A 23,948-nucleotide genomic window follows, 5' to 3' on the forward strand; every position below is an offset into this window, starting at 1 on the left:
ATTATTACAAGGGGGTGTTATGGGGGTATTATTACAAGGGAGTGTTATGGGGGTATTATTACAAGGGGGTGTTATGGGGGTATTATTACAAGGGAGTATTGTGGGGGTATTATTGCAAGGGAGTGTTATGGGGTATTATTACAAGGGAGTGTTATGGGGGTATTATTACAAGGAGTATTGTGGGGGGTATTATTGCAAGGGAGTGTTATGGGGGTATTATTACAAGGGAGTGTTATGGGGGTATTATTACAAGGGATTATTGTGGGGGTATTATTACAAGGGAGTGTTATGGGGGTATTATTACAAGGGAGTATTGTGGGGGTATTATTACAAGGAAGTATTGTGGGGGTATTATTACAAGGGAGTGTTATGGGAGTATTATTACAAGGGAGTGTTATGGGGGTATTATTACAAGGGGGTGTTATGGGGGTATTATTACAAGGGAGTGTTATGGGGGTATTATTACAAGGGAGTGTTATGGGGGTATTATTACAAGGGAGTGTTATGGGGGTATTATTACAAGGGAGTATTGTGGGGGTATTATTACAAGGGAGTATTGTGGGGGTATTATTACAAGGGAGTGTTATGGGGGTATTATTACAAGGGAGTGTTGTGGGGTATTATTACAAGGGAGTGTTATGGGGGTATTATTACAAGGGAGTATTGTGGGGGTATTATTACAAGGGAGTGTTATGGGGGTATTATTACAAGGAAGTTTTGTGGGGGTATTATTACAAGGGAGTGTTATGGGGGTATTATTACAAGGGAGTGTTATGGGGGTATTATTACAAGGGAGTGTTATGGGGGTATTATTACAAGGGAGTATTATGCTAACTTTTTCTCATCTCATCCCAAACTGTTAGATAACAGACTCATTGGAATGAAATCCTGTTTATAATCAGAAATGAAAGAACATCATCATCTAAAATATCAGAGTATTTACTGTATATACAAATATAATTAGATAGTCCTCAGAACTAGGTGTACCTTATTAAAGTCAATTGTTTACATAATAATAGATTGGATTATGTAACCCCAATGACTCATCCTCTGTGTTTACGTCCCAAACGGCACCCTATTGCCTACATAGTGCTCTATGGGCCCTGATCAAAAGTAGTGCACTATATAGGAATGTGGTGCCATTTGGGACACAACCTGTGTCATCCTCTGACATGCTGTTTGTCTCTCTCCTGTCCAGTGGGGATCGTTCCTCCCAGGACTAAGTCTCCCCTGGAAGACCAGGGCCAATCCTACGACCATGGAATCTCCCAACGCAACTGCAAGGTGCCTAATGGAATCTCCAGGGTAGGCAGCATGCCAGAGAGGGCTTTATGGAGCTCAGGAAACTCAGACTATATGCATTATATTATATGATACATACACATTATGTTTTGTAACTACACTGTATTAGGATAGTGTTACTCATTGATGTTGCCTTTATGTTGTGGTGGTGGGCCAATGTCAGGTATATTGAATGGTGCTGTCAAATTAATCTTTTAAAGAGCAATACATTTGATGCTTCATCATATGATGGACAAGTTATTCCCATGTCATTCCCCTCTCCCAGGAGCGTCCGAAGAGTGCGGTGTTCCCGGCGGAGGTGAAGTCCAAGATGAGCGTTGAGGAGCAAAACAAGCGTATCCGTAGGAACCAGAGCAGCTCCGTCAGGGACAAGAGACGCAGCCTGAACCTGGGTAGCCAGACTGGTACCAATTACAGAGTGGTAGGCTCTCTCTTCTATTTACATGTACAGTACCTGTCAAAACTTTGGACACATCTACTCATTCAAGGGTTTTCTATATTTTTACGATTTTCTACATTGTAGAATAATAGTGAAGATATCAAAACTATTAAATAACACATATGGAATCATGTAGTAACCAAAAAAGTGTAAAACAAACATTTTGAGATTCTTCAAAGTAGCCAGTCTTGCCAGCCTTTGCCTTGATGACAGCTTTGCACACTCTTGGCATTCTCAACTAGCTTCACCTGGAATGCTTTTCCAACAGTCTTGAAGGAGTTCCCACATTGGTGAGCACTTGTTGTCTGCTTTTCCATTCACTCTGCAGTCCAACTCATCCCAAACTATCTCAGTTGGGTTGAGGTCAGGTGATTGTGGAGGTCAGATCATCTGATGCAGCACTCCATCACTCTCTTTCTTGGTCAAATACATTTACATTTACATTTAAGTCATTTAGCAGACGCTCTTATCCAGAGCGACTTACAAATTGGTGCATACACCTTATGACATCCAGTGGAACAGCCACTTACAATAGTGCATCTACTCTAACAATTCTCCAACAACTACCTAATGTGTACATGTAAGTATATGGATGAGCGATGGCTAAGGGGCATCCTGGAGGTGTGTTTTGGATCATTGTCCTGTTGAATAACAAATGATAGTCCCACTAAGTGCAAACCAGATGGGATTGTGTATCGCTCCAGAATGCTATGGGAGCCATGCTGGTGAAGTGTGCCGTGAATTCTAAATAAATCACGGACAGTGTTACCAGCAAAGCACCATCACACCTCCTCCTAAATGCTTTACGGTGCCACCCACACGTGGAGATCATCCGTTCACCTACTCTGCGTCTCACAAAGACACGGCAGTTGGAAACAAAAATCTCAAATTTGGACTCATCAGACTAAAGGTCAGATTTCCATGGGTCTAATGTCCACCGGTCTAATTGATCGTGTTTCTTGACCTAAGCAAGTCTCTTATTATTATTGGCGTCCGTTAGTAGTGGTTTCTTTGCAGCAGATCGACCATGAAGGCCTGATTCACCCAGTCTCCTCTGAACAGTTGCTTTGAGATGTGTCTGTTACTTGAACTATGTGAAGCATTTATTTGGGCTGCAATTTCTGAGGCTGGTAACTAATGAACTTATCCTCTGTTAATTGAAATGCATTCCAGGTCACTACCTCATGAAGCTGGTTGAGAAAATGCCAAGAGTGTGAAAAGCTGTCATCAAGGCAAAGGGTGGCTACTTTGAAGAATCTAGTATACAATGTAGAAAATATTGAAAAAAATGAAAAATCCTTGAATGAGTAGGTGTCCAAACTTTTGACTGGTACTGTACATGTATCTCTATGAGCTAGACACCAGGAATATGTACTGTATGTTGAAATGTATTATAAAGGAAGATCCAGTATATTGTTCTGGCCGCTTCTCTGGTCTATCTTTCCGGGCCATGTTGATTGGCTGAGCCCTTGGCTCGGCCTCCTAGTCTCTTTCCTGATTGGTTATCTCTGTGTGTGGGTGTCCAGGTGAGGCGGAGGCCGACAACCCATGAGGTGGACATCAAGGACCTGGAGGCTGCAGTACGGGGCGAGGGGGTACAAGAGTCACCCCGGGAGGAGATTGCTCGCCTCAGACGGATACAGATGGAACCTGACCAGTACAACCTGGACATCAGCAAAGAGGTTAGACACACTCTGAACAACATCCAAACTATGTGATACAATCATTATGTGACTATGATCCAGTCGTGATGTCATATAGTTGTGCTTAACCTCTAGCGTCGAGCAATCCCGTATCCGGGAGCGTAATCATAGCCTCAAGCTCATTACCATAACGCAACGTTTCCTATTCATGAAAATCGCACATGAAAATAAATAAATATATTCAAACACAAGCTTAGCCTTTTGTTATTTTTTATATTTTCAAAATATGCTTTTCAACCAAAGCTACACAAGCATTTGTGTAAGAGTATTGATAGCCTAGCATTGCATTAAGCCTAGCATTCAGCAGGCAACATTTTCACAAAAACAAGAAAAGCATTCAAATAAAATAATTTACCTTTGAAGAACTTCGGATGTTTTCAATGATGAGACTCTTAGTTAGATAGCAAATGTTCATTTTTCCCAAAATATTATTTGTGTAGACGAAATAGCTCCGTTTTGTTCATCACGTTTGACTAAGAAAAAGACCGGAAAATGCAGTCACTGACAACGACAAACTTTTTTCCAAATTAGCTCCATAATATCGACAGAAACAAACGTTGTTTAGAATCAATCCTCAAGGTGTTTTTCACATATCTATTCGATAATCTATCAGTGGTGGCAGTTGGCTTCTCATCAGAAGCAAATAGAAAAATACTGCAGCTGGAACAATAATTGCGACGGAGGACACCAAGCGACCACCTGGTAGATGCAGTCTCTTATGGTCAATCTTCCAATGATATGCCTACAAATACGTCACAATGCTGCAGACACCTTGGGGAAAACGTGGAAAACGTAAGCTGACTCCTAGCTCCTCCACAGCCATATAAGGAGTCATTGCCATGAGGCAGTTTAAAAAAATGTGGCACTTTGATTGGGTTTTTATCTGGGTATTCCTGTAACATCAGTTCTGTGGCACTCACATACAATATCTTTGCAGTTTTGGAAACGTCAGAGTGTTTTCTTTCAAAAGCTGTCAATTATATGCATAGTCGAGCATCTTTTCGTGACAACATATCTTGTTTAAAACGGGAACGTTTTTCATCCAAAAATTCAAATACCTATATCCAAGAAGTTAATGCAAAGTTAATTAAACACTTTGAAAACAGCTTATTTCAGTTATTTCAGTAACACTTCATTCTGTGGAGCTCTTTCAGCTGGTATTTGTCTGGTATAAAGAAAATTCAGTGATAATTAACATTTTAGAAGATGTTTTTGTGGGTGTAGTGAAATGCTTATGTTCCTAGCTCCAACAGTGTAGTAATATCTAACAATTCACAAGAACAAACACAAATCTAAAAGTAAAATAATGAAATTAATAAATAAATAAATATTAGGACGAGCAATGTCGGAGTGGCATTGACTAAAATACAGTAGAATAGAATACAGTATGTACATATGATATGAATAAGCGGTATGTAAACGTTATTCATTCTTAAGGATTAGCGTTCCGTCAATGGGACAGTTGTAAATCATGCAGCGCGTTATATCAAGATAGCAGATTTTAGAATAACAACATATGTCGGTGCATAGAAGTGTCTTATATCGGCTGAAAGCTTAAATTATTGTTAATATAACTGCACTGTCCAATTTACAGTAGCTATAACTGTGAAAAAATGCCATACGATTGTTTGAGGAGAGCTCCCAACAACAAAACACCTTTTTCAACCCGATAGGTTTGATAAATTCACCTTTGAAGGTGTAATTTGTACTTACATTCTGAAATCTTGCCCTGATTTATCATCCAAAGGGTCCCAGAGATAACATGAAGTGTCGTTTGTTAGATAAAATTATTTTTCATATCCTAAAAAGGTCCATATAGCGCGGGTGATCGATTTTGTGTTTCCACCCGTTCAATTTGCAAACAAAGGAATCTGTGAAAATCTCACCCTAATCGTTGTTTGAACGAGTCAAATGACGTTTGTATGTATTCCTCCGATATCCTAGATGGTAACAAGACTTCACTATATATATCAATAGGGGTGTAGTATATCCTATGGACACCATATTTGGTCAGAGAGCGACGCCTTCATGGCACGCCGATGACGCTGGCGGCCATCACTTGAAGGACTGTATCTTTATCAAATAAGCACCAATCGGGGTCAAGCTAGATAGCCAATGAGCTGGGCTTTACGGGAGTATCCAGAAACCCTGTCTCGGTCGCAAAATGTAGGCGCTAACCTTTTCTTTTTTTGAATTTTACCCCATTTTCTCCCCAATTTCGTAGTGTCGAATTGTTTTAGTAGCTACTATCTTGTCTCATTGCTACAACTCCCGTACGGGCTCGGGAGAGACGATACACAACCCAACCAAGCCGCACTGCTTCTTAACACAGCACGCATCCAACCCGGAAGCAAGCCGCACCAATGTGTCGGAGGAAACAACGTGCACCTGGCAACCTTGGTTAGCGCGCACTGCGCCCAGCCCGCCACAGGAGTCGCTGGTGCGCGATGAGACAAGGACATCCCTACTAGCCAACCCCTCCCTAACCCGGGCGACGCTAGGCCAATTGTGCGTCGCCCCACGGACCTCCCGGTCGCGGCCGGTTACGACAGAGCCTGGGCGCGAACCCAGAGTCTCTGATGGCATACCTGGCTGGCGCTGGCGCTAATCTTTTGCGATAGCATGCCTTGTCCTTTTGGACACAACGTACAAGAATATTATGAAGTTATGAAAACTGGTTGTTTTGCAAATGTTGAACTTATAATATGGCTACTAATACTGAAAAAGCTAAATCAAAGTCCAAGTATACAGATTTGACGATATTCTTGCAGAAAAATTGAATATGAATGCGAATGTCTCATTCACTATTTGCCTAAATGTACCTGGGGACTTGACACTAACAGTCTTGTTGTTGTCACGCCTTGGTCTTAGTATTTTGTGTTTACTTTATTTGTTTGGTCAGGCCAGGGTGTGACATGGGTTATTGTGGTGTGTTTTTTGTCTTGGGGATTTGTGGGGCGTCGACGTAGTCTATGGCTGCCTGAGGCGGTTCTCAATCAGAGTCAGGTGATTCTCGTTGTCTCTGATTGGGAACCATATTTAGGCAGCCAGCCATATTCTGTGAGTGTTTTCGTGGGTGATTGTTCCTATCTCTGTGTAGTTGTTCACCAGACAGGCTGTATAGGTTTTCTCATTCCGTTTGTTGTTTTGTAATATTTATAGTTATTTCATGTATCGTTCACTTTCATTAAAGAACATGAGTAACCACCACGCTGCATTTTGGTCCGACTCTCTTTCAACAGACGAACGCCGTTACAGTTGTTCACTCATTTTTCAAGTTATCCATCTGAAACTTTGCACATACACTCATGTCATCGTGTGGACACTACCGGAATTACAACTAGAGTGATGGCTACAACTATTACCTTTCTCTTGCATTTCAAAAATGGTGGTAGAAAAATACTTTCTTTTTTTGTATTCTACCAGATCTATTGTGTTATATTCTCCTACATTCATTTCACAGTTCCACAAACTTCAATGTGTTTACTTTCAAATGGTACCAAGAATATGCATTTCCTTGTTTCAGGGCCTGAGCTACAGGCAGTTAGATTTGGGTATGTCATTTAGGCGAAAATTGAAGAAGATTGGGCTATTATTAAAGTGACCAGTGATTCCATGTCTATGTACATAGGGCAGCAGCCTCTAAGGTGCAGGGTTGAGTAACCGGGTGGTCACTGGCTAGTGATGGCTATTTAACAGTCTGATGGCCTTGAGATAGAAGTTGTTTTTCAGTCTTTCTGTCCCAGCTTTGATGCACCTGTACTGACCTCGCCGGGGTGAACAGACAGTGGCTCGGGTGGTTGATGTCCTTTATCTTTTTATCCTTCCTATGACATCGGGTGCTGTAGGTGTCCTGGAGGGCAGGCAGTATGCCCCCGGTGATGCGTTGGGCAGACCGCATTACCCTCTGGAGAGCCCTGCGGTTGCGGGTGGTGCAGTTGCCGTACCAGGCGGTGATTCACCACACTGTCTGTGTTGCTGGACCATTTCAGATCGTCAGTTATATGGAAGCCGAGGAACTTGAAGCTTTCCACCTTATCCGCTGTGGTCTTGTCAATGTGGATAGGGTCGTGCTCACTCTGCTTTTTTCTGCTTCTTTGTTTTGTTTGACGTTGAGGTTATTTTCCTGGCACCACTCCGTCAGGTCCCTCACCTATTAGTATACACTAAGTGGTAATGAAGATGTAGAGGAGGCGGCTCATTAGAATCTTTTGGGGCATGGTGTGATCACAGCTCTTTTTGTGCAGCCGTGAGTTAGTGTCATTCCAGTTGATGTCATCTGTTACATGTTAAATATGATCATTGTTTAGTGATGGTGTTTTGTGAAAGACTCATGTATGGCTTGTGTCAATTGAAAGTGATGTGTAAATCAGTGGTTCTCAATTCTCTCCTCAGGGACCCCCAGTCGTTTCAGATCTAGCACACCTGTTTCAAACTTCAAACAATAATTAAACCTATGGAATTGTAACAATATAATATCGCTAACCAGAAAAAGTAACCCAGTATTGTTCTTCAAATGGTTATTTCTAGAACATTGAAATGGTTCTATACAGTACCAAAAAGGGTTGTGACAATAGCAGAATTCTTTTGTGCTATATAGAGCCTTTTTGTTTATAGTTTTTTATTGAATCATAGGAGTGCTTCTTTATTGCACCATAAACGGTTCTGCTATTACTACGAGCTAAATAATCCTTATTTGGCCCTATATAGAAAAGTTTGTTTTTAGTGTGTGCTGGCTTCAAATAATTTTCCACAATTGGTCACTACTTGTTTACGTAATGTTTTTTCTAATTGCAAACCAAGTAAATAGTGGGCCATAAAATAAAAGATGATCAAACCTCATCGGGTAAATCGTTGTGTCCTCAGCTGTGTACTCCAGACAAGGTTCTGATTCCGGAGCGTTACCTGGACGTGGACACTCCTCTCAGCCCAGAGGAGCAAAAGGAGAAACAGAAGAAAGTAGAGAGGATCAAGACGCTCATTGCCAAATCAAAGTATGTACAGACACTACTGAACTACTATGTAACACAGCTCTCACACAGTACAGCAGTGTATTCAGCCAAAATTTGGCTAAACGTTCTCCCCTCTACTGATTATCTGATTCACATCTGAATGATGGGATGCTACATATTCTGTATAAAAAGGTATAATTTAATCTCCTTTCTCTTGCGCTCTACTTCTTTTCTTTGTCACTCTCTCGCCCTCCTCTCCCCCTCCCCTCTGCCCATCACTCCCTCCAGTCTCCAGAACGTGGTTCCCCTATTGGACGGTCCTACTGAGGGGGTTGGTTCCCACCACCAGGGTAACCCAGAACAGCAGCTCCAGGACCAGGAGAAGAGGATTGAGATCTCCTGTGCCCTGGCCACCGAGGCCTCGCGACGCTCCCGTCTGCTCTCCGGTGAGGACACCACCGCAGCCTGCCGCTCCACGGCCACCACACCGACCACCTTGTCGCTACGGTTATCCCCCTCACGGTTATCGTTGCCCACCCCGGGCATGTCGCCCCCCTGTCATTGAGAGGACCCCCCAGAGACGAGTGGCGATGTGTTGCTGCAACACCCCCCATCCCCCACCGCCATCCAAAACCCCTTCTCTCTCTGCCACTATTATACACATGTCCACCACCAACCACACGTGTTCAAACCTTCTCCAGCTGTTTGCATCACATTCACCATCCCTAGCTGCTGTGTTGAGATTAGATTGGATGTTAACCTAGTCGAACTGCCTTGTTATAAAAATACATCTGGGGATAAAATATACAACGAGGGACAGTTCCATCAACTTTAAAATCCCAATGTAACTCCAAGTTAAACCTCACTGTCAACTGCAAACGACTCCACTATCCAACACTTATGAAAGTGTTGCCATGTTGGCACCATATGTTCCAAGGTGATAATCTTCCATTGAGAAATGCAAGTTAGAATGGAATGTTATGGAACGTCTGGTGCTAGCAGGGAAGATAGTTCACCAAACTCTTATCTCTGGCTCTGCCTGTTTCACAGTCTGCCTCACTACCCCACTCCTGCACTCTCCATAATATTCACTGTCTGTCTCACTACCCCACTCCTGCACTCTCCATAATATTCACTGTCTGTCTCACTACCCCCACTCTCCACTCTCCATAATATTCACAGTCTGCCTCACTACCCCACTCCTGCACTCTCCATAATATTCACTGTCTGCCTCACTACCCCACTCCTGCACTCTCCATAATATTCACTGTCTGTCTCACTACCCCCACTCTCCACTCTCCATAATATTCACAGTCTGCCTCACTACCCCACTCCTGCACTCTCCATAATATTCACTGTCTGCCTCACTACCCCACTCCTGCACTCTCCATAATATTCACTGTCTGTCTCACTACCCCCACTCTCCACTCTCCATAATATTCACTGTCTGTCTCACTACCCCACTCCTGCACTCTCCATAATATTCACTGTCTGTCTCACTACCCCCACTCTGCACTCTCCATAATATTCACAGTCTGCCTCACTACCCCACTCCTGCACTCTCCATAATATTCACTGTCTGTCTCACTACCCCCACTCTCCACTCTCCATAATATTCACTGTCTGTCTCACTACCCCACTCCTGCACTCTCCATAATATTCACTGTCTGTCTCACTACCCCCACTCTCCACTCTCCATAATATTCACTGTCTGCCTCACTACCCCACTCCTGCACTCTCCATAATATTCACTGTCTGTCTCACTACCCCCACTCTCCACTCTCCATAATATTCACTGTCTGTCTCACTACCCCACTCTCCACTCTCCATAATATTCACTGTCTGTCTCACTACCCCACTCTCCACTCTCCATAATATTCACTGTCTGTCTCACTACCCCACTCCTGCACTCTCCATAATATTCACTGTCTGTCTCACTACCCCACTCTCCACTCTCCATAATATTCACTGTCTGTCTCACTACCCCACTCCTGCACTCTCCATAATATTCACTGTCTGTCTCACTACCCCCACTCCTGCACTCTCCATAATATTCACTGTCTGTCTCACTACCCCACTCCTGCACTCTCCATAATATTCACTGTCTGTCTCACTTCCCCACTCCTGCACTCTCCATAATATTAACTGTCTGTCTCACTACCCCACTCCTGCACTCTCCATAATATTCACTGTCTGTCTCACTACCCCCACTCTCCACTCTCCATAATATTCACTGTCTGTCTCACTACCCCCACTCTCCACTCTCCATAATATTCACTGTCTGTCTCACTACCCCACTCTCCACTCTCCACAATATTCACTGTCTGTCTCACTACCCCCACTCTCCACTCTCCATAATATTCACTGTCTGTCTCACTACCCCACTCCTGCACTCTCCATAATATGCACAGTCTGCCTCACTACCCCACTCCTGCACTCTCCATAATATTCACTGTCTGTCTCACTACCCCCACTCTCCACTCTCCATAATATTCACAGTCTGCCTCACTACCCCACTCCTGCACTCTCCATAATATTCACTGTCTGTCTCACTACCCCCACTCTCCACTCTCCATAATATTCACTGTCTGTCTCACTACCCCACTCCTGCACTCTCCATAATATTCACTGTCTGTCTCACTACCCCCACTCTCCACTCTCCATAATATTCACAGTCTGCCTCACTACCCCACTCCTGCACTCTCCATAATATTCACTGTCTGTCTCACTACCCCACTCTCCACTCTCCATAATATTCACTGTCTGTCTCACTACCCCACTCTCCACTCTCCATAATATTCACTGTCTGTCTCACTACCCCACTCTCCACTCTCCATAATATTCACTGTCTGTCTCACTACCCCACTCCTGCACTCTCCATAATATTCACTGTCTGTCTCACTACCCCACTCCTGCACTCTCCATAATATTCACTGTCTGTCTCACTACCCCACTCCTGCACTCTCCATAATATTCACTGTCTGTCTCACTACCCCACTCTCCACTCTCCATAATATTCACTGTCTGCCTCTCTACCCCACTCCTGCACTCTCCATAATATTCACTGTCTGTCTCACTACCCCACTCTCCACTCTCCATAATATTCACTGTCTGTCTCACTACCCCCACTCTCCACTCTCCACAATATTCACTGTCTGTCTCACTACCCCACTCTCCACTCTCCACAATATTCACTGTCTGTCTCACTACCCCACTCTCCACTCTCCATAATATTCACTGTCTGTCTCACTACCCCACTCCTGCACTCTCCATAATATTCACTGTCTGTCTCACTACCCCACTCTCCACTCTCCATAATATTCACTGTCTGTCTCACTACCCCCACTCCTGCACTCTCCATAATATTCACTGTCTGTCTCACTACCCCACTCCTGCACTCTCCATAATATTCACTGTCTGTCTCACTACCCCACTCCTGCACTCTCCATAATATTCACTGTCTGTCTCACTACCCCTCTCTCCACTCTCCATAATATTCACTGTCTGTCTCACTACCCCACTCTCCACTCTCCATAATATTCACTGTCTACCTCACTACCCCACTCTCCACTCTCCATAATATTCACTGTCTGTCTCACTACCCCACTCCTGCACTCTCCATAATATTCACTGTCTGTCTCACTACCCCCACTCTCCACTCTCCATAATATTCACTGTCTGTCTCACTACCCCACTCTCCACTCTCCATAATATTCACTGTCTGTCTCACTACCCCACTCCTGCACTCTCCATAATATTCACTGTCTGTCTCACTACCCCCACTCCTGCACTCTCCATAATATTCACTGTCTGTCTCACTACCCCACTCTCCATAATATTCACTGTCTGTCTCACTACCCCCACTCTCCACTCTCCACAATATTCACTGTCTGTCTCACTACCCCACTCTCCACTCTCCATAATATTCACTGTCTGTCTCACTACCCCCACTCCTGCACTCTCCATAATATTCACTGTCTGTCTCACTACCCCACTCTCCACTCTCCATAATATTCACTGTCTGTCTCACTACCCCCACTCTCCACTCTCCACAATATTCCCTGTCTGTCTCACTACCCCACTCTCCACTCTCCACAATATTCACTGTCTGTCTCACTACCCCCACTCCTGCACTCTCCATAATATTCACTGTCTGTCTCACTACCCCACTCCTCCACTCTCCATAATATTCACTGTCTGTCTCACTACCCCACTCTCCACTCTCCATAATATTCACTGTCTGTCTCACTACCCCACTCCTGCACTCTCCATAATATTCACTGTCTGTCTCACTACCCCCACTCCTGCACTCTCCATAATATTCACTGTCTGTCTCACTACCCCACTCTCCACTCTCCACAATATTCACTGTCTGTCTCACTACCCCCACTCCTGCACTCTCCATAATATTCACTGTCTGTCTCACTACCCCACTCTCCACTCTCCATAATATTCACTGTCTGTCTCACTACCCCCACTCTCCACTCTCCACAATATTCACTGTCTGTCTCACTACCCCACTCTCCACTCTCCACAATATTCACTGTCTGTCTCACTACCCCCACTCCTGCACTCTCCATAATATTCACTGTCTGTCTCACTACCCCACTCCTGCACTCTCCATAATATTCACTGTCTGTCTCACTACCCCACTCCTGCACTCTCCATAATATTCACTGTCTGTCTCACTACCCCACTCTCCATAATATTCACTGTCTGTCTCACTACCCCCACTCTCCACTCTCCACAATATTCACTGTCTGTCTCACTACCCCACTCTCCACTCTCCATAATATTCACTGTCTGTCTCACTACCCCCACTCCTGCACTCTCCATAATATTCACTGTCTGTCTCACTACCCCACTCTGCACTCTCCATAATATTCACTGTCTGTCTCACTACCCCACTCTCCACTCTCCATAATATTCACTGTCTGTCTCACTACCCCCACTCTCCACTCTCCACAATATTCACTGTCTGTCTCACTACCCCACTCTGCACTCTCCATAATATTCACTGTCTGTCTCACTACCCCCACTCTCCACTCTCCATAATATTCACTGTCTGTCTCACTACCCCCACTCTCCACCCTCCACAATATTCACTGTCTGTCTCACTACCCCACTCTCCACTCTCCATAATATTCACTGTCTGTCTCACTACCCCCACTCTCCACTCTCCACAATATTCACTGTCTGTCTCACTACCCCACTCTCCACTCTCCACAATATTCACTGTCTGTCTCACTACCCCACTCTCCACTCTCCATAATATTCACTGTCTGTCTCACTACCCCCACTCTCCACTCTCCACAATATTCACTGTCTGTCTCACTACCCCCACTCTCCACTCTCCATAATATTCACTGTCTGTCTCACTACCCCCACTCTCCACTCTCCACAATATTCACTGTCTGTCTCACTACCCCCACTCTCCACTCTCCACAATATTCACTGTCTGTCTCACTACCCCCACTCTCCACTCTCCACAATATTCACTGTCTGTCTCACTACCCCCACTCTCCACTCTCCACAATATTCACTGTCTGTCTCACTACCCCACTCCTGCACTCTCCATAATATTCACTGTCTGTCTCACTACCCCCACTCTCCACAATATTCACTGTCTGTCTCACTACCCCACTCCTCCACTCTCCACAATATTCACTGTCTGTCTCACTACCCCACTCTCCACTCTCCACAATATTCACTGTCTGTCTCACTACCCCCACTCTCCACTCTCCACAATATTCACTGTCTGTCTCACTACCCCCACTCTCCACTCTCCACAATATTCACTGTCTGTCTCACTACCCCACTCCTCCACTCTCCATAATATTCACTGTCTGTCTCACTACCCCACTCCTGCACTCTCCACAATATTCACTGTCTGTCTCACTACCCCACTCTCCACTCTCCACAATATTCACTGTCTGTCTCACTACCCCCACTCTCCACTCTCCACAATATTCACTGTCTGTCTCACTACCCCACTCCTCCGCTCTCCACAATATTCCCTACAAACGCTGATGCTCCACTGTCTTAACCTTGAGGCTCTACTATATAGTCCTTGAAGATCGCAAGGACTATATAGTTAGATCGACAGTTTCCGTTTGCTCAAAACTATGACTCAATGTTTTACTGCTTACTCTGTCTCTGCCCCCCTAGCCACAACCAACCACATATTCACAATGGCATCACAGTTATGATGAGGGGAAATTGAACATCATCTTATCAGCTTCCTCCCTCACCTCGTCCCTCGTCCCAACCAGGGCTCGAACCAGGAACCCTCTGCACACATCAACCACAGTCACTCACAAAGTATCATTGCAGTCATTATATGTGCTGCCTGCTGTCAGCCGTGGTCATAAAAACATGGTCCAGCTGCACAGAGTTCAAACCAAGTTTGCGCTTTAAACTGTATCTGTGTTTCTCTGGTGATGCCAGATAGCAACTTTTTTTTCTGTCAAGCCTCCTTAGGCTCCAGAGCCTAAGTGCTCTGAATGTGTGTAGGTGAACTCCAGGTCTAGGTGCAACGGCTGTATCATAGTATACATGCTACATCCTCTTGCTTCCTCAGTACAGAGCTACAAGCTAAGCACCATTTATCGTATGCTTGTGAGGTGATGTGAGTGCACAGTCTCCCCTGTTTTATCTCCCTCACTCTACCTACCCTTTTTAAATTGCTTTACACCATTATGTTTTGCTATTTGTTTTGCTCGATCTCACACCCCAATTCCATTCCAGCCCAGTGTGCCCCCAGCCCCCTCACCTCCCTGACCAGCCTGGCCCCTCCCCCCTCCTCCACTGGTTTCTCCGACTCCGCCCACATCATGAAGGTGTGAGTCTGTGAAGGTGAGTCCCCGCCCACCAAACACACCTTCCTCCTCCCTTAACCCCCCACTCCCCTTAACCCTTCGCTGGTTGCCGTACCTCCAACCTCTCCTGGTTTGGGCAGGGCTCTCTGTTTTTCCCTCAGGTGATGTCTTGACCAATTGCAGCAGGTGGACATCAAGGAATCTTTTATTGTTACCTTTTATTACTATCTGCTTTGCTCAATTGTTTCACTAACTGGAAAACAATTCAGAATGCACTCAATGGCCAGTGCTAACATGAGATTTTTGCTAAGTGTACCAAAATAAACATACACCAACAGTATATTACTACCAGTCCTTTCCATATACTGTACTCATTTTAAGGTAAGGAAACTGTAATGAATTTCCTCCTCTTCTTCCGAAGAGGAGAGGCGAAACGGATCAGAGGACCAATACGCGGCGTGGTAATTGTCCATGGTTCTTTTTAATACGTTAAGGTACACATGAACAACTGACTACAAAAAACAAGAAATGTGAAAACTCAAAACAGTCCTATCTGGTGCAAAGACAGAGACAGGAACAATCACCCACAAACACACAGTGAAACCCAGGCTACCTAAGTATGATTCTCAATCAGAGACAACTAATAACACCTGCCTCTGATTGAGAACCATACTAGGCCGAAACATAGAAATTCTCAAAACCTAGAAAAACAAACATAGACTGCCCACCCAACTCACGCCCTGACCATACTAACTAAATACAAAACACAGGAAATAAAGGTCAGAACGTGACAGTACCCCCAAAGGTGCGGACTCCGGCCGCAAAACCTTGACCTATAGGGGAGGGTCTGGGTGGGCGTCTGTCCGCGGTGGCGGTTCTGGCGCGGGACGCGGACCCCACTTCACCATTGTCTTAGTCCGCCTTATTGTCCGCCTCCGTGGCTTTCTCACCATGACAACCCCTCTCAATGACCCCACTGGACAGAGGGGCAGAAGCTCTGGACAGAGGGGCAGGGGCTCGGGCGCCTCTGGGCTGAGGGGCTCTGGCGCCTCTGGGCTGAGGGGCTCTGGCGCCTCTGGGCTGAGGGGCTCTGGCGCCTCTGGGCTGAGGGGCTCTGGCGCCTCTGGGCTGAGGCGGGGGCTCCGGCAGTGGCGCCGGACAGGCGGGAGGCTCCGGCAGTGGCGCCGGACAGGCGGGAGGCCTGCGGCAGTGGCGCCGGACAGGCGGGAGCACCTGCAGGGAGGAGACAGAGAGACAGCCTGGTGCGTGGAGCTGCCACAGGAGGCAGCGGCGCCGGACAGGCGGGAGGCTCCGGCAGCGGCGCCGGACAGGCGGGAGGCTCCGGCAGCGGCGCCGGACAGGCGGGAGCACCTGCAGGGAGGAGACAGAGAGACAGCCTGGTGCGTGGGGCTGCCACAGGAACCACCAGGCTGGGGAGACCTTCAGGAGGCTTGGTGTTAGGAGGAGCCTGAAAGACTGGGCTGTGGGGGAGCACTGGAGCTCTGGTGCGCAACCTTGGCACCACTTCCCCAGGCTGGACAACTACTCTAGCCCGGACCCTCCAGAGTGCAGGCACAGGTTGAACCGGGCTGTGGGTAAGCACGGGAGATCTAGTGCTTACTACACGCACCTCTCCCTTAGGCTCCACTCCCACAGTTGCCCGGCACGAGCGGAGCGCAGGCAGAGGACGCACTGCACCCTCCCAGCGCCCCCCGGAGACACAGCACGCAGAGCCGGCGCAGGATAACCTGGACCAAAACTGCGTACCGGCGACCAGACCCGCTGAGCAGGCACCATATGCCCTGGCTCAATGCCCACACTCGCATGGCACTTTCGGGGGGCTGCCCTATAGCGCACCGGGCTATGGACACGCACTGGCGACACCGTGCGCTTAACCGCATAACACGGTGCCTGACCAGTAATGCGCTGCTTATAATAAGCACGAGGCGTGAGCTCAGATCTGCTACCTGGCTTCGTACCACACCTCGTGTGCCCCCCCCCAAAAATTTTTTGGGGCTGCCTCTCGTACCTGTCGCACTGCCGTGCTGGCTCCTCATATTGCCGCCGCTCAGCTTTCGCTGCCTCCAGCTCTGCTTTGGGGCGGCGATTTTCCCCAGCCTGTGCCCAGGGTCCCTCTCCGTTCAGTATCTCCTCCCATGTCCAGGAGTCCTGTGATGCTGGCCTCTGTTGTTGATGCTGCTGCTGCTGTCGTCGCTGCTGTTTACCACGCCGCTTGGTCCGAGTTGGGTGGGTGATTCTGTAATGAATTTCCTCCTCTTCTTCCGAAGAGGAGAGGCGAAACGGATCAGAGGACCAATACGCAGCGTGGTAATTGTCCATGGTTCTTTTTAATGCGTTAAGGTACACATGAACAACTGACTACAAAAAACAAGAAATGTGAAAACTCAAAACAGTCCTATCTGGTGCAAAGACAGAGACAGGAACAATCACCCACAAACACACAGTGAAACTCAGGCTACCTAAGTATGATTCTCAATCAGAGACAACTAATGACACCTGCCTCTGATTGAGAACCATACTAGGCCGAAACATAGAAATTCCCAAAACCTAGAAAAACAAACATAGACTGCCCACCCAACTCACACCCTGACCATACTAACTAAATACAAAACACAGGAAATAAAGGTCAGAACGTGACAGAAACCATTAATCAATACAGATATAGCAGTGAACTATCCTTTTAAGATTTATGACTGTTATTATTAATATCACAGGGTCAGATCAGTATGGATAAGCTGTTATTACTATTATCGCAGGGTCAGATAAGTGTGGATAAGCTGTTATTATTAATATCACAGGGTCAGATCAGTATGGATAAGCTGTTATTATTAATATCACAGGGTCAGATCAGTATGGATAAGCTGTTATTATTAATATCACAGGGTCAGATCAGTATGGATACGCTGTTATTACTATTATCGCAGGGTCAGATAAGTGTGATGGATATAGCTGTCAGATTATTAAGCTGTTATCACAGGGTCAGATCAGTATGGATAAGCTGTTATTACTATTATCGCAGGGTCAGATAAGTGTGGATAAGCTGTTATTATTAATATCACAGGGTCAGATCAGTATGGATAAGCTGTTATTACTATTATCGCAGGGTCAGATAAGTGTGGATAAGCTGTTATTACTATTATCGCAGGGTCAGATAAGTGTGGATAAGCTGTTATTATTAATATCACAGGGTCAGATCAGTATGGATAAGCTGTTATTACTATTATCGCAGTGTCAGATCAGTATGGATAAGCTGTTATTACTATTATCACATGGTCAGATCAGTATGGATAAGCTGTTATTACTATTATCAAAGTGTCAGATCAGTATGGATAAGCTGTTATTATTAATATCACAGTGTCAGATCAGTATGGATAAGCTGTTATTACTATTATCACATGGTCAGATCAGTATGGATAAGCTGTTATTACTATTATCGCAGGGTCAGATAAGTGTGGATAAGCTGTTATTACTATTATCGCAGGGTCAGATAAGTGTGGATAAGCTGTTATTACTATTATCGCAGGGTCAGATAAGTGTGGATAAGCTGTTATTATTAATATCACAGGGTCAGATCAGTATGGATAAGCTGTTATTACTATTATCGCAGTGTCAGATCAGTATGGATAAGCTGTTATTACTATTATCACATGGTCAGATCAGTATGGATAAGCTGTTATTACTATTATCAAAGTGTCAGATCAGTATGGATAAGCTGTTATTATTAATATCACAGTGTCAGATCAGTATGGATAAGCTGTTATTACTATTATCACATGGTCAGATCAGTATGGATAAGCTGTTATTACTATTATCACAGGGTCAGATCAGTATGGATAAGCTGTTATTATTAATATCACAGGTTCAGATCAGTATGGATAAGCTGTTATTACTATTATCACAGGGTCAGGTCAGTATGGATAAGCTGTTATTATTAATATCACAGGGTCAGATCAGTATGGATAAGCTGTTATTATTAATATCACAGGGTCAGATCAGTATGGATAAGCTGTTATTATTAATATCACAGGGTCAGATCAGTATGGATAAGCTGTTATTACTATTATCACAGGGTCAGGTCAGTATGGATAAGCTGTTATTACTATTATCACAGGGTCAGGTCAGTATGGATAAGCTGTTATTATTAATATCACAGGGTCAGATCAGTATGGATAAGCTGTTATTATTAATATCACAGTGTCAGATCAGTATGGATAAGCTGTTATTACTATTATCACATGGTCAGATCAGTATGGATAAGCTGTTATTATTAATATCACAGGGTCAGATCAGTATGGATAAGCTGTTATTATTAATATCACAGGGTCAGATCAGTATGGATAAGCTGTTATTATTAATATCACAGGGTCAGATCAGTATGGATACGCTGTTATTACTATTATCGCAGGGTCAGATAAGTGTGGATAAGCTGTTATTATTAATATCACAGGGTCAGATCAGTATGGATAAGCTGTTATTACTATTATCGCAGGGTCAGATAAGTGTGGATAAGCTGTTATTACTATTATCGCAGGGTCAGATAAGTGTGGATAAGCTGTTATTATTAATATCACAGGGTCAGATCAGTATGGATAAGCTGTTATTATTAATATCACAGGGTCAGATCAGTATGGATAAGCTGTTATTATTAATATCACAGGGTCAGATCAGTATGGATAAGCTGTTATTACTATTATCGCAGGGTCAGATAAGTGTGGATAAGCTGTTATTACTATTATCACAGGGTCAGATAAGTGTGGATAAGCTGTTATTACTTTATCACAGGGTCAGATCAGTATGGATAAGCTGTTATTACTATTATCACATGGTCAGATCAGTATGGATAAGCTGTTATTACTATTATCAAAGTGTCAGATCAGTATGGATAAGCTGTTATTATTAATATCACAGTGTCAGATCAGTATGGATAAGCTGTTATTACTATTATCACATGGTCAGATCAGTATGGATAAGCTGTTATTACTATTATCGCAGGGTCAGATAAGTGTGGATAAGCTGTTATTACTATTATCGCAGGGTCAGATAAGTGTGGATAAGCTGTTATTACTATTATCGCAGGGTCAGATAAGTGTGGATAAGCTGTTATTATTAATATCACAGGGTCAGATCAGTATGGATAAGCTGTTATTACTATTATCGCAGTGTCAGATCAGTATGGATAAGCTGTTATTACTATTATCACATGGTCAGATCAGTATGGATAAGCTGTTATTACTATTATCAAAGTGTCAGATCAGTATGGATAAGCTGTTATTATTAATATCACAGTGTCAGATCAGTATGGATAAGCTGTTATTACTATTATCACATGGTCAGATCAGTATGGATAAGCTGTTATTACTATTATCACAGGGTCAGATCAGTATGGATAAGCTGTTATTATTAATATCACAGGTTCAGATCAGTATGGATAAGCTGTTATTACTATTATCACAGGGTCAGGTCAGTATGGATAAGCTGTTATTATTAATATCACAGGGTCAGATCAGTATGGATAAGCTGTTATTATTAATATCACAGGGTCAGATCAGTATGGATAAGCTGTTATTATTAATATCACAGGGTCAGATCAGTATGGATAAGCTGTTATTACTATTATCACAGGGTCAGGTCAGTATGGATAAGCTGTTATTACTATTATCACAGGGTCAGATCAGTATGGATAAGCTGTTATTATTAATATCACAGTGTCAGATCAGTATGGATAAGCTGTTATTACTATTATCACATGGTCAGATCAGTATGGATAAGCTGTTATTATTAATATCACAGGGTCAGATCAGTATGGATAAGCTGTTATTATTAATATCACAGGGTCAGATCAGTATGGATAAGCTGTTATTACTATTATCACAGGGTCAGATCAGTATGGATAAGCTGTTATTACTATTATCACAGGGTCAGATCAGTATGGATAAGCTGTTATTACTATTATCACAGGGTCAGATAAGTGTGGATAAGCTGTTATTATTAATATCACAGGGTCAGATCAGTATGGATAAGCTGTTATTACTATTATCGCAGGGTCAGATAAGTGTGGATAAGCTGTTATTATTAATATCACAGGGTCAGATCAGTATGGATAAGCTGTTATTATTAATATCACAGGGTCAGATCAGTATGGATAAGCTGTTATTATTAATATCACAGGGTCAGATCAGTATGGATACGCTGTTATTACTATTATCGCAGGGTCAGATAAGTGTGGATAAGCTGTTATTATTAATATCACAGGGTCAGATCAGTATGGATAAGCTGTTATTACTATTATCGCAGGGTCAGATAAGTGTGGATAAGCTGTTATTACTATTATCGCAGGGTCAGATAAGTGTGGATAAGCTGTTATTATTAATATCACAGGGTCAGATCAGTATGGATAAGCTGTTATTATTAATATCACAGGGTCAGATCAGTATGGATAAGCTGTTATTACTATTATCGCAGGGTCAGATAAGTGTGGATAAGCTGTTATTACTATTATCGCAGGGTCAGATAAGTGTGGATAAGCTGTTATTATTAATATCACAGGGTCAGATCAGTATGGATAAGCTGTTATTACTATTATCGCAGTGTCAGATCAGTATGGATAAGCTGTTATTACTATTATCACATGGTCAGATCAGTATGGATAAGCTGTTATTACTATTATCAAAGTGTCAGATCAGTATGGATAAGCTGTTATTATTAATATCACAGTGGCAGATCAGTATGGATAAGCTGTTATTACTATTATCACATGGTCAGATCAGTATGGATAAGCTGTTATTACTATTATCACAGGGTCAGATCAGTATGGATAAGCTGTTATTATTAATATCACAGGTTCAGATCAGTATGGATAAGCTGTTATTACTATTATCACAGGGTCAGGTCAGTATGGATAAGCTGTTATTATTAATATCACAGGGTCAGATCAGTATGGATAAGCTGTTATTATTAATATAACAGGGTCAGATCAGTATGGATAAGCTGTTATTATTAATATCACAGGGTCAGATCAGTATGGATAAGGTGTTATTACTATTATCACAGGGTCAGGTCAGTATGGATAAGCTGTTATTACTATTATCACAGGGTCAGGTCAGTATGGATAAGCTGTTATTATTAATATCACAGGGTCAGATCAGTATGGATAAGCTGTTATTATTAATATCACAGTGTCAGATCAGTATGGATAAGCTGTTATTACTATTATCACATGGTCAGATCAGTATGGATAAGCTGTTATTATTAATATCACAGGGTCAGATCAGTATGGATAAGCTGTTATTATTAATATCACAGGGTCAGATCAGTATGGATAAGCTGTTATTACTATTATCACAGGGTCAGGTCAGTATGGATAAGCTGTTATTATTAATATCACAGGGTCAGATCAGTATGGGTAAGCTGTTATTATTAATATCACAGGTTCAGATCAGTATGGATAAGCTGTTATTTCTATTATCACAGGGTCAGGACAGTGTGGATAAGCTGTTTTTACTATTATCACATGGTCAGATCAGTGGGCCTAAGCTGTTATTACTATTATCACATGGTCAGATCAGTGGGGCTAAGCTGTTATTACTATTATCACATGGTCAGATCAGTGGGGCTAAGTTGTTATTACTATTATCACAGTGTCAGGTCAGTGTGGATAAGCTGTTATTACTATTATCACAGGGTCAGATCAGTGGGCCTAAGCTGTTATTACTATTATCACAGTGTCAGGTCAGTGTGGATAAGCTGTTATTACTATTATCACAGGGTCAGGTCAGTGTGGATACGCTGTTATTACTATTATCACAGGGTTCGGTCAGGGGGATAAGCTGTTAATACTATTATCACAGGATCAGATCGGTATGGATAAGCTGTTATTACTATTATCACAATGTCAGATCAGTATGGATAAGCTTTTATTACTATTATCACAGTGTCAGGTCAGTGTGGATAAGCTGTTATTACTATTATCACAGGGTCAGGTCAGGGGGATAAGCTGTTAATACTATTATCACAGGATCAGATCGGTATGGATAAGCTGTTATTACTATTATCACAATGTCAGATCAGTATGGATAAGCTTTTATTACTATTATCACAGTGTCAGGTCAGTGTGGATAAGCTGTTATTACTATTATCACAGGGTCAGATCAAATCAAATCAAAATCAAATCAAATTTATTTATATAGCCCTTCGTACATCAGCTGATATCTCAAAGTGCTGTACAGAAACCCAGCCTAAAACCCCAAACAGCAAACAATGCAGGTGTAAAAGCACGTATGGAAAAGCTGTTATTACTATTATCACAATGTCAGATCAGTATGGATAAGCTATTATTACTATTATCACAGTGTCAGATCAGTGTAGATAAGCTGTTATTACTATTATCACAGACTCAGGTCAGTGTGGATAAGCTGTTATTACTTTTATCACAGTGTCAGGTCAGTGTCGATAAGCTGTTATTACTATTATCACAGAGTCAGGTCAGTGTGGATACACTGTTATTACTATTATCACAGTGTCAGATCAGTATGGATAAGCTGTTATTACTATTATCACAGACTCAGGTCAGTGTGGATAAGCTGTTATTACTTTTATCACAGTGTCAGGTCAGTGTGGATAAGCTGTTATTACTATTATCACAGTGTCAGGTCAGTGTGGTTAAACTGTTATTACTATTATCACAGTGTCAGGTCAGTGTGGATAAGCTGTTATT

At 43.4% G+C, this 23,948-nt stretch overlaps 1 protein-coding gene across 5 annotated transcripts in view; it reads left to right on the plus strand.

Annotated features, from left to right (window-relative positions):
- The window catches only part of LOC118375020 (pleckstrin homology domain-containing family A member 6-like), a 311,430-nt gene extending 296,048 nt beyond the window's left edge, over positions 1-15,382 (plus strand). For 4 of the 5 annotated variants that reach the window (XM_052473755.1, XM_052473756.1, XM_052473758.1 and 1 more), the window contains 6 exons: positions 1,199-1,305; positions 1,568-1,723; positions 3,268-3,423; positions 8,311-8,438; positions 8,685-8,842; positions 15,144-15,382. In XM_052473755.1, coding sequence (XP_052329715.1) covers positions 1,199-1,305; positions 1,568-1,723; positions 3,268-3,423; positions 8,311-8,438; positions 8,685-8,842; positions 15,144-15,241 — 803 coding nt within the window. In that variant the 3' untranslated portion in view covers positions 15,242-15,382. The remainder of the gene's footprint in view (positions 1-1,198; positions 1,306-1,567; positions 1,724-3,267; positions 3,424-8,310; positions 8,439-8,684; positions 8,843-15,143) is intronic. The other variant, XM_052473757.1, reaches the window with a different exon arrangement.
- The last annotated feature ends 8,566 nt before the right edge of the window (positions 15,383-23,948 follow it).

This window comes from Oncorhynchus keta, chromosome 21 (assembly GCF_023373465.1).
Source record: "Oncorhynchus keta strain PuntledgeMale-10-30-2019 chromosome 21, Oket_V2, whole genome shotgun sequence".
Classification (NCBI taxonomy): Eukaryota; Metazoa; Chordata; class Actinopteri; order Salmoniformes; family Salmonidae; genus Oncorhynchus; species Oncorhynchus keta.